The sequence below is a fragment of the Haemorhous mexicanus genome, chromosome 3, assembly GCF_027477595.1.
Source record: "Haemorhous mexicanus isolate bHaeMex1 chromosome 3, bHaeMex1.pri, whole genome shotgun sequence".
Lineage (NCBI taxonomy): Eukaryota > Metazoa > Chordata > Aves > Passeriformes > Fringillidae > Haemorhous > Haemorhous mexicanus.
This window is the reverse complement of record NC_082343.1, coordinates 27,502,611-27,514,989: the sequence shown is the minus strand read 5'-3', so window position 1 is coordinate 27,514,989 and position 12,379 is coordinate 27,502,611. Positions and strand designations below refer to the sequence as shown.

The 12,379-nt window shown below is 36.3% G+C and overlaps 1 protein-coding gene across 1 annotated transcript in view; it reads right to left on the bottom strand.

Moving 5' to 3' along the window:
* CAMKMT (calmodulin-lysine N-methyltransferase) overlaps positions 1-12,379 on the bottom strand; it is a 211,687-nt gene that overhangs the window by 6,614 nt on the left and 192,694 nt on the right. The window contains exons 9-10 of the mRNA XM_059841194.1: positions 6,450-6,513; positions 1,009-1,140 (exon numbers count right to left, since the gene is read on the bottom strand). Coding sequence (XP_059697177.1) covers positions 1,009-1,140; positions 6,450-6,513 — 196 coding nt within the window. The remainder of the gene's footprint in view (positions 1-1,008; positions 1,141-6,449; positions 6,514-12,379) is intronic.

Below are 12,379 nucleotides of genomic sequence, written 5' to 3'. Positions count from 1 at the left end.
AAATTAGATGATTTTATGTACATATGTCTAGATAGCTTTAATGGTAGTCTTTATTATCTAATGAAATTACACATTAAAACGTATATTTGTTCCTTACAGCATCACATGCATATTTTTTAGCATAATCTGACTTCCATCATATGGTGGTGCTAAATAGAAAAAAAAAATGCATTTCACCTCAATTTTGAACATCTGTATTTTCCAGGGACAATTCTTAGAAAATTGCAAGAGGTTATGTCTAAGGTCACATGGACCTACAACAGTGGATTTCTTTAAGGTATGAAAGAGAGATCTCAGAACTGCAAGTAATAAATATGATTTTGATAAGCGCTTCTCCAGGAAAATAAGAAATTCCTAAAAAGTTTTCTGTGAAGTGCCTTCCTCTTCATGTCCTGTATTACTCCACACTTATAAATAATAAAAAAGGAGACTGATAACAGTAGTTTTATGTAAGCAAGCTTAGAAACCACGCTCAGATAAGTGCTTTTGACCTAAATCTTGTAGCGCCTCGATCTGACATACAACCCCACAACTGTGAAATTCTGTATGAGATTTAGCAGTTTGAAGCTGCCAACTGACCCAGCCATAAAGCAGCCAGAGATAAGGATTTGCGGTACGATATGATACAATTAGACATTCACCTCCTATTTATTTCAGTCCATTTCAGGATATAACCTATTTAAAAGTTGCAGGCTTTTTATTAAAATGTAAATGCTTGTGTGCTGTATATTTATAGGCAGCTAACAACAACAAGAAAAGACTCTCATAAATTAGATTTCTATGAATGAAAAGGGTAAACAGGAGATGCTTCTGCAAAACTCTTCTAGACGTGCAGAGATAAAGGATGGCTCTACCACACAAAATAATCAGATACAAAAATAGCTGTTCAGAAACAGCACACCTAAGGAGTACTTTAATCAAACATTTAGGTTACCTGCCAAAAGGACCATGATCTCTTCAAAATGCAATGCGGATTAAAGTGTTATCTAACACAAGCAGAAAACTAACCTTGGAGTGGAAGTTCGAAATGTGTTCATCATAATTTTCATGTCTTTGGATAGAGAAACCAGCTTTTTCAGCTAGATTGCAAAACTGGTTTAAAGTATTCCCTCGGAGTGGAGCAAATACCATTGCTTTTCCCTGGAACATTAAAAAGAGAATTTATACATTTTTAAGACTGGAAGGGAACCAGATATAGCACACACCTGACTAAGCTTTTAATATGCTCAAGCTGGAAAAGTCAATTGTCCTCTTGTTAAAATACTAAAATATGGTAACACAAATACTTGCTCAAAATATGCAAGATTTCTGTGATTAAACAAATGCAATCTAGAAAGTAATAAATAAACATTTTCTTTAGAAAACTGCCAACTGCAATACATCTGCTTCTTTTCATATAATAATGGTGTCTGTGGATTACCAAAATAAAACACAGAAAAAGCATACAGAACATACACTCAATGAAAAATCCATTTGTTAGCTCATGATCATGCAAAGACTGTAAATAATTATTTTCTTTTTCTCCCTCACACATAGAAGAGTACCTCCCATTTGCTGTCAGTGGAATTACAACAGTATAGAACAAAGCAAAATGGGAGGCAAATCAGCCCCAATCATTAATTTTTCAAAGATATTTTAAACTATCTGAGCAGTGCAACTAAATTTGACCTTAAATTGGTAAATTGCATTTCAATCAAGAATTAATGTTCCTGAATACTCATTCTTGTTCTTGCAAAATGATCAGGCCATTTATGATGCCCAAGCAATACATTATGGTCCATTACCTAATTTTTTGTTCATCCTTCTGTATTTAAGAAAACAAAAATGATTGTACCTTGAACTGATAGATTTTAGACACCCTGTGCAAAGTACTTGTCCAAAACCTAACCTACTTGATAGAGCATCTCTTGAAGTCTTATTTGCAGAATTAATTCTAACTGGCTGAATGCTGTGTCCTGTCACATGGAATGAAAAGTGGTTGAAGAGCTGTAAACAAAGGTTAATATCAGCCAACAGCACATCACACTGAGGGGAGCCACGAAGTTTATGGTAAGTTCCTGTATTTAACTTCTATGTTAATGAGAGCCAAGATTAATTTGTGAGGTGCTGTAATCAAGCAAAGAGACCAAAAACATTTTTGGAGATCTGAAAAACTTGTGAAAGGATTAGATGCTGTGGGAGTACATTTAGCTTGAGAAAACGCAATCTGCAAGCCACAGGAAAAGAGTGATCAGTACAGAGAATTTCAATAGGAATGCTGGAAAGTTACAATGCTGACACAGACACTCAGTGAGGAGAACAGGGAACAAATCTGGGTCTCACACATGCACACAAGACAATGCACAGTGAGGCAGCAATAAAAACGCGATGTCAGTACCTATGGTGCTAATGTGTACTTTAAAGATTCCAACCATTAACACCACAACACTGTACTTATTCTCACAACAGCTCGGTGAGATAGGGAAATGCTGTTACCCTCATCTTTCTCGTGGGAAATTAAAGCACAAAGGAGTCTTAGGGCAATATCCAAACCAACTCAACTTCTGTTCATTTGTGCAGCTGTAGCTTTAATTCCGTGGCAAAATAAGAGGTGCAAAGGGGTGTAACTCCCACCGAAGGCACTGGAATTGCTTATGTAAATGCTAGGTCTGAATATAGGCTCAGCTCAGGATGAAAAACATTAAACACAGGAAATTCACAATCGGTTCCCTCACATCCTTGGCATGCTTTAATGTCATCAGACAGAAGTGGGCAGCAAAGGGAGCCTTCAGCTGAGGATCCTGCTCCTCCTGCTGCCATCTCATGCTCCCTGGAATGCTGTTCTGCAGAAAGCCTTCCTGGCATAAGAAGGCCAAGACTCCTCTGGAGACCCTCATTTTCACGATCACTGTAAGGGGAAAAATGTCCCTTATCCAGAGCTTACTGACCATATGATCCACATGGGAGCTTCAGATGTGACTAAACCTTGTGAACAGAGAGTGCTGGAGGCTACAGACCCTACGTTGGCCACTGATCCAGCAGTTCTGATGAGGTGCTCACACAATAGCATCCCTTTGCCCCCTCTGGAGTCAGCAGTCCATGCAGCCATTCCTTCTCATATTCTCTGAAGACTACTTTCAATTAAATTTGAAAGAGAAATATAGTAATCAGTGTCCTGATAAATACAGGATATAATACAGAATCAGTCTCCTGATTCTACTCTTGATGGACTATTCCAAGTTTCATTCTAATTCAAAAGTGTCTCCTAGGATGATATTTAAAGGATGATGTTTAAAATACAAAATGGCCTTTCCTCAGATGGAAAAACACTTCCAGTAAACTTGTGAAAAAAACACAGTGGAAAATGCCAGTTCTGATAGTTTGAAGTGTCACTGAAATGCTACAATAAGACAATGGGACAGTCATTCATATTTAGGATATAACTTTCCTCATCAATTCTTACTAAAATTGGTCTTGTTTGCTGGTACTAATCTCAGCTCAACAGCATCCCATTGACTTCACTGGGATTTTAAATAGACAGGCCACAGAAGAATCAAAGCCTTGATAAAAAATTGTTCTTAATTAGGGAAATATGCAAAAAAATGCTTATTCTGAGATTGAACTTCAAAGTAAATTTTAATGATATAAAAACTCCTTAAATGTTGGCAAATCAAGTCAAATAGGTCGAGAGAAATAAAATACAGCCATTCAAGATAAATTTGTTCAATGCAATATTTCTGTGCCTAACCCTTTGAATGGGTTTAAAGGTGACATTTGCCTCTGTAACAAACTCAGATAGAAATTTCAGCCCTCAGTAAATCTGTGAGCTGCTCATTTTGCTCTGTGAACTTCTTCCTGTGCCAACACAACTGTCCATGGGGACAGTACTAGGAATCAGATGATTGAAATGATCAGGGTCCTGTTTCAAGGCAAACAAAAAGCTAACCAAAACACATCATTCTGTGCCATAAGGATTCTAATAGCCAGAAATATCACCTTATTGAAAAAGAAAATACCATGGATAAATTTTTAATTAACAATAGGAATAGATTATGTGTTCTGAATCTCTCCTTCAAGAGAGCTTTGCAAGGATATCTGTTTTTCTCTGTTTATTCCACTTTTTCTGTTGCTAGTGCTGGTTATTATTTTCCCTGGACTCTTCTAAACTAGTTGTAGCCTAGTTATATTCGAAAAATGACTTGCATTTAGGTATGTCAATTTTATCAATTTGTCAAAGTATTTCCAAAAAGGAAAGTTCTAAATCTGAGACAAAATAATTATTGTAGAAGAGTGACCTTCATAAAAAAAGTTTATGCCTTAGCTTGGGCATAAACTAATGCCCATAAACTATTCTTAATTATTGCAACTGGAAAATAAGTTTATTTGTTCTTTAAAAGCCTAAGTATAGTGCAATTTAGTAAAGTGCCCTCTGACATTATCCTTAGATTTATACAGGTTAACAAGAGCAGTGAAACTGGTAACTATTTCATACATGTGACTGCATCTTTTGGGATCTCAAATGAGCATATATTTTTATTTGTGCCTTTCAAATATGAAGGCATATGCTCGAAGACATCTCTGCTGAACACATCCTTTTCGGACGAGAGAGGTCATTTCAGGTGCCTGTACTCCCAGCTCCCATCCTATAGAATCCATCCAAGGCAACTGAATTTAGTTAAAAAATACACTTAGGATAGGGGTCCAAAACTCTGCAACAGAAATTCCTGCGTGGAGCATGAATTTCTTAAGCTAGCTTTGCTGATAAGAAGTAGGGACCATTTGCTATGCCTAAAATACACAGCAAGTAAGTGCTAGTTTATTGGTACTTAGATCACAATGTGCAGAAGAAAACACGACAGGCAACAAAAAGCCATCTCCCTTTACTCCATCTACATTCACAAAGGAGTGTAGCTCATATGCTCTGAAATACAAAGGCATATACTAAATTGGAATTAGCTGACTGGAGTTAAAGAGTCAGGCCAGGTATGGCTTAAAGTCAGCCTAACAGCTCCACGGTTACCAGGGCGCCTCCTAGACACTTCTCTTCCTCCCACTCTTGCTCTTCTTCCCCAGTGTCCTTTCATGGAGCCAGTAGCACATGGGAATACCTGAAGAATCAGTTGCTGACATTGATCTGGGCCTAAAAAACCTTTTTCCTGTTTTTTTAAACTGGGATCTGCTTTGTGTTCCAGATCACCTGTGGTCCCAAAAATTATTGCAGCTTGACAAGTGTTGGTAATTCATGAAAGTCAGAATGCATCACTCTGAGCAGGAGCTGCTTAACCTCTTCTTACAGCCACTGACAGATATATCTGGGTAACCTTTTCCTCAGGGTGGCTACATTTCTCCTGTCTTCCTGGCAGCCTTGCCCCACAGCTCATTAAAATAATTCAGTCTTAAGTAACTTGCCTTAGGTCACTCAGGAAAGTCTATGATAGAACCAAGAATAGAAACCTGATCACTCTAAGCAAAGAATGGGATTACTTACACAACTAAAATGACTCGGGTTCTTAAGCCTTTGCACGTTTGGGTCTTCTATTCCTTTTACAGAGCAAATCTCTTGTACAAAAACTACAAAAGTACTACAAATTTTAAATAAAGTTTGGAAATTCACTGCTAGCATTAAATGTTTTCTTTTCAATTTGGAAGTTTACATTATTGGAAGATTTGGATGTTAAACCTGAGTGATAAAATTTCTGTTTCAAAATCATACTTAGAGCAATTACTTAATGTTTTCTCCTTTTCTTCTTTTGATATCTTCCCTTTTTTAAATATTTGAGAAGACATATATATTTTAGATATGCATGTAACAGAGTTTTTATCGCCTGCAAGTCTCTCTGATTTAAACAGCCCAATAGATTTAAATTGATAAAATATCTCTTGAGTGACACTCACGTGGAACATGTAATCATTTTATGAAGAACATAATTTCATTATTTTCTAAGGTATAAAACATGTAAACACAGGTCTTACTTAATGGAAAAATGTTTTAAGCCACAGTATACATATAAGCGATTTGCTCATTTTATATAACCATAAATGAAAAGGAAAAAATATTCTTTCATAACAAATAAATACACAATGACAAAGGTTACAATTGAAGGGATTAAAAATGACAGAAGCCAACATAAAAACTTTCAATATCGTATTTTACTTTAATATGAAGACATTATTATCAAAGGAAAATACTTGAGAAACGCTTTGATAAAAATAATCTGACGCTATCTTTGAAGCGGTTTCATTTATTTTACTACCCACTGTGTTCCTTATCAGAAGGCCAAGTATAAGAAGTTTCCTAGTTTATGATTAGGAAAGAATCTGATAGATTAGAAGACTCAATTGAAGTTGGACATAATAAGTATTAAAGTATTACATGACATTAATCCTGCCATTCCATTACTCTCTCAATCATTGTGCACAGACTAATTATTCTGAAGCCAGTGTTCAGGAGAAAATAGAAACATACTTACACTGGGCTGGAGTAATCTCTTTATTGCATCAACAAGGCTAGCTCTGTACCGGTCCAGAAACAGGCTGACATTGAGAAGAGAACAGAATCCAGATTAAAATGGGTTTTCAATTCTAATGATACTAATGCAGATAAGTACAAGGCTAATTACATATGTTTACACAATGCTGTAAAAGAGAAACTGTGGTCTACATTTCTATGCAGTTCAGGTACTTTTAAGATTTAAAAAGACATAAAAGGAAATACAGTCTAAACTAAACCTAAATTATCAGCATGAAATAAGTCTTTATATAGCTGAAATTCACCAATCAGACACGCTAGCTATTAAAGTAATACTGTATCAGAAATGAGGATCAACATAAAAAGCTGGCATTTTACATGTATATACAAGGAGGATAGAGTTTTTGAAAATGTTTTCTATTGTATTTCAGGTTTTACTATCAAGGGCATTTTTTTCCCTTCTGCCTTCACAGATTTGGCATTAATTCTTACCTGTTATACATATTTGCTATATTTCTATATCTATCTCTAGCTATCCTTATAAAGATTTACAAGACCCTACCTCCTCCCTCTCTCCAACGCTGTTGAAATACAATGGCCCAGATTGTGCAGAGTTGTCATCTCTCAAGAGTGCAACCCTTCATCTCCAGCATGGGTCCCGCAAGGATAGCAGCAGAGTCAATTTTCCCATGCAATGTTGCCAACACGCTCAGCCCTATTTTGGTGTGATTACCTCATGATTTGAGGGGATAATTCATTCTTCATGCCCCTCAGTACCTTAATGTATATACTAATAGTGGCAGCCAGGGTGCCAATCACTCTTGACTAGATATTTGTGGACATGTAGTTACTGTGGATGAGTGCATTTACAATGGTTAGTGAACAACCATCTGATAGCAACTGATGCCTTTCAGTCCTTACTACCGTGGGCTGCATTTATATTGGTGATTCAGATAAGAAACTCTATCAAGCAGGCCACAGATAATGTGATTTTTTTTTCTTCCTTTTTTTTCCTTCCCCCCACATTTTCTCTGTAATAAAACTCCTTTCCAGCTTGTGTCAAGTTCAAGTTTCATACTACATGGCATTTTGTCCATCCTCTATGGGTTTTTTAATATATTCTCCTTCCTTTTATTCTCAAACTTCTTTTCTGAAGAGATGTGGGTAAATTTTTTTTCCAGTTTTGAAATTCTGAAAGAACACAAAGAATAGATGGAAACACTGAAGTGAAAAAAGTAGTCTGCCAACCACAGGCCTTTCATCAAGAACAGAAGATGTGGGAATGTAAGGACACTCCACAGCTACCCAGGAGAATGCTGTATCATATGCCATAGAGGTGAGCAGCCGTGCAAGAACTGTGAATCTTTGCTACTCTGGAACAAACAACAAAACAAAACAAAAGAAAAAAACTTGCAAATGACCATACTTCATTAGTAAAAACTGGCAGAACGTCACACAGTTGAGAAAATACAGTAGAATGGATATCTATATATGTTGAAGAACATTCAACATACCTATATATGTGGAAGAACAACTAATACAGAAATATGATCTTATGAATTTCTCCTCAAGAATATAAATTACTAGCTAACAGTTTTCCTGATAGTCTGGCTTACAAGAAAATTTGAACTTGAGCAATTGACACGATGACAACCCCTCAGTCTTGATTTATCATCCTGGAAGAACTTTACTGAAAACACGGGTGCTTAAATTTAATTAGTTGAAAAAGCATCTCTTATCTCGGATGTCTCTTGGGTGTTTTAATGACATTCACCTCATGTTGATCCCTATACAGATAGATGTTGTAAGACACTACTTCACTGGGAACTTAACCACCTGCAGAAGGAGTGGAATACATGATTCCTCTCCCAAAAGAATAGTGAAAAGTAATTAATTTTTTCCAACATGAAACATCACAAGCATGCACACATTTAAGACTTCCTGGGATCCTATATAAACAGAAGCACATTCTGAATGAAAAGTGAATTTATAATATTTTTATAATTGCAGTGTAGTGGAAACACAATCTTGGGGCAGCTTAGCAGTGTTAAAATCCCCTTTTCATGGACCTGAATACCATTCTCTTTTTTTTTTTTCCAATGAGATAGGGGCACAATTGCTGCTACCAATCCTGTTCCTTTACAATGAGAACTACAGGCCTTTGTTTACCAAAAGCTGAGTGTCTGAGAACTTAAAATTTTTTCTGTCCAAGCCCAATTAATATTTTGGTGGCACAGAAGGTACACCCTTATCTGTCTTAGCTTAGGAAAGCCAGATAACCTGAGACAGTTGCCCTCCAAGAGACCTGTTCCTGGGAACATAACTTGCTCCAACTGAAAATAGTTTCTCATACTGTGGTTTCCAAACTGTTGCTCTGTGAGCCACATACTCTGACCAGAAGGAGCAGAGAAGACTGGAAGCAAAGCTACTGCAATGCAATGACTGCAGGAAACATATCTATCCTCCCTCTGAGTCAGGGGATGCCTTAAATGAGGAAAATCCTGAAGAAGTCATTAGGTAATCAGTGCTGCAGACAGGACCAGCAGGGATTTGGCCCACGCAAGGGGATTAAGTCACGCAGTTTTTCTTACCAGTAGAATTATATGACTAAATATTACCACAGCATACTGAAAATGTCCCTGAGAGCATCCTTCAAAGCCCACAACATGTGAGTTCCTGTGTCACCTGCCCTAGGTGACCCTGCCTTGGCAGGCAGGTTAGACTTGGCAATCTCCAGAGGTCCCTTCCAACCTAAACAATTCTGTGATTCTGTGAACAGCTCAGTAAAATTAAATAATGCATTGTTCTAAACCACTCACACACAGCTCTCAATTCAAATTTGGCTTAAGCTTGCCATTACTTTAGTGGTATTATTTCATGCTTTTGTAGCTCAGGACAGGAATAGCAAGGTTTTCTTGGGTCAGCAAGGAAGTTTCAAGTCACAGCAATAGAAAGGTGAGAACACAGCTGATGATTTGGCCTTTGTTTAGGCAATGCTCTTAACCTGTGAAATCTGGATGAACCGGCAGGCAACATTGTCACCTCTCTACTCTCTTACTCTTTAATTAAAATTTTAAATTGCAATTAAAGCCAAAATGAAAGTTTATACCAAAACTGCAGAGAAGTAAGTCACAAGGAAAAAAATTTAAAAAACACAAGTAGATTCTTAGTTTGCTTCATGCTAATATCCTCTTCTCTTCTGCCTTGCAACAAGGGACATATATTTTATAGGCTATGTGAACTTTTTTGTTTTCTGCATGCTCTGCCATTGGTAAAAGAGTTTAGTTTGTTCACTTTCAACTACATGGGTGACATAAACTAAAAAGACTCTTATTTCTGTGTCATCAGGTTCCAATGCACTTGAAAGTGTGTGCCAGAAATCAGGCCTAAAATGGACAGACAGAGGTGTTACTGCATTCCTGCAAAAAGATCTCCTTATAATAAGTGAAATAAACTAACGGAGACAAAATTGACATATTTGAAGGTATTTAAAGAATACTTTAAGTTCAAGTCTACATTCCTGGCAAAGCCACAACTCCCCGTGACTTCAGCAAAAATCTCAGCAGTGAAAGTAATGTGGGATAGCTCCCCCTGGCCTCTGTTATGTGGATACTTAGGCATGTGCCAAACTTTAAGAATAGAATGGTTCTAAATAAATAAAATAGGATATTACGCATTTCCAAAACAATACGGGGTTCTAAAACTTATTTTGCCTCTACATCAAATTATTTGTGAAAACTTGCTTCACAATAATGTGAAAGATAAAGTTTTTTTTATTGTCTCAGTCCTACTGGCCTTTACTTTCTCTTTGGACTAAAAATCTCAAAACTTTTGTCCTCAATAAAGAAGCATATGGACACTATTTAAATAATTAGAAATCTGAGGCCCTCAAGAACTTTGGGAGAGTCTTGGGTTTGGCCTGTCCATCCAGGCATCTGTGATTTCTCCTTGTCTATTCAAACTCACAGTTCCAGCACCTGGCTTTATATCCACAGGTGTAGGTCAAATGAAAATCAAAAATTCTGAGAGGCATTAAAACTCCCCCTGAAAAATATGAGATGGGTGAATATGTTTTAATGGTCACTTTATTTCAGTTTTCTTTTTTTTTTTTTTACTGTATCCTTTTTCCAGGGATAGTCTCATATTGATTTGTTTTATTTACTATTTATCTAATAGTTGACATCTTAAAAATTATTTCAGAACTGGTGAACCATGAAACTATTTTATTGTCAACATCCTGAATGGTTAAATAATGACTAGCTTTCATAGTTTGCCTCTTATTTATTTTATAATTTAGTTGAGCTACTAAATTTAGCTGTTAACTAATAGGCTGTTTGTTCTGGGAAATAACTTATTTTCCACTCCTGCACACAAGGTTTATGAAAGTCTGACTGTAAATATATGAATATAAACATATCGCTGCTTGCTGTAATCATGTACATTTTTACTTGAATCTCCATGTGGATTTGGAATATGTTTATGAATAGAGCTTGTTTTCATGTAAATGGGATCAAGCAGTACCACTGGTTAGCTATTCAGAGAATCAGACAATATCACCCTTGCTGGAAATACTTCAATAAAAATTTATCCATGTACCTAATATTTGAACTCAGATTTTTTGCTTTCTAGTTCTCTGTTCTAATCTCGGATTTTATTGACTGACAATGAGCTATATGATGGTGTTAAACTAAATGCAATCTATTCTATCTGTTTTTTATCACTGCATACTTCAGGTTTCAGCTGAGAGGCTAGAAGAAAAGAGATTTTTTTTTTCCTCTTCAGTGGCAGCCCAAAAAATTCAGAGAATAAAAATCCTACCAACAGTTCTCAAACTGATTCTATATTGCTGAAGAGAAATACATGAAAATGAAAAGAAGATTTGAGTTTGATAAAGCAAGGAACATTTCTTTCCTCAGCCTTTTCATGTACCAGAAAACCTAGTGTCCATAACTAAAAGAATTATTTCTAAAAGTAACAAACAATAAAGGGATTTTCATGTTTATTAAGCTATACATATATATTCATGAGCACTTAAAATAAGAAACCAGAAATAATTTGTGAATAAACCCACATTCCTTAAACTAACCTGTACATTTCTATTTATTTTTTAGAAATCTATAAATATTTATACACTTACCTGCATCTTAAGTGCTTCAAAATAAATGTACAAAAATGCAGGGATTGCAAATGCATTATGTATTTTACCTGTCATGTCTGATTCTTTGTTTCCTAAAGAAACTACACTATTTCCAAACAGACTGGGAGGGGTATTAGGCCAGAATATTACTGAAAAAAACAACTTAAGTCTCGCTGCACTCTGCTGCACTCCCAGCACAAATAGGATGACATGGTGTGAGTATCAAGAATACAAGAGACAGCACAGCCAGGTTGTTTTGATATTTGTGTGAAGAACAAATTTAACTCTAAATCTCTTGGCAAGACCTTGCTTCACCCACATAATCTGGAGAACATCCATATGTGAGCCTTGTCTAAGCCTCTGAGAAGACTGCTGCCCTCCTGCTCATGTCCGCCAGCACTCTGATCTGACTTTCATACTTAATCTGATCTAATCCTGTCCAGCATTAACTTCATCTGTGCAATGAAACCTGGAGTATCCATTCTAATATTTGGTGAGGAAGGCATTTACTAAATTACTTGCTGAAATCATATGGTGTTGTTTAGCTCCTTATTTTAATCAGATGATGCATTTCTGAGGCACATTATCAGCGATTAGTTAGAAACCCTCCTCTGTCCTTTTTGGGAACAAAGAACTTTTCTGAAATTAAATGCTAAGAGAAACAAAGCACTGTTGCATTCTGAGAACAAATAGGTGTTAGGAAAAGGCAAAGGACCACTAAACACATTTTCTCCAGAGCTACACAAAACCAATAACTTTGTGAAACAAGAAGAGTTTGCTTAAATAGCATAATG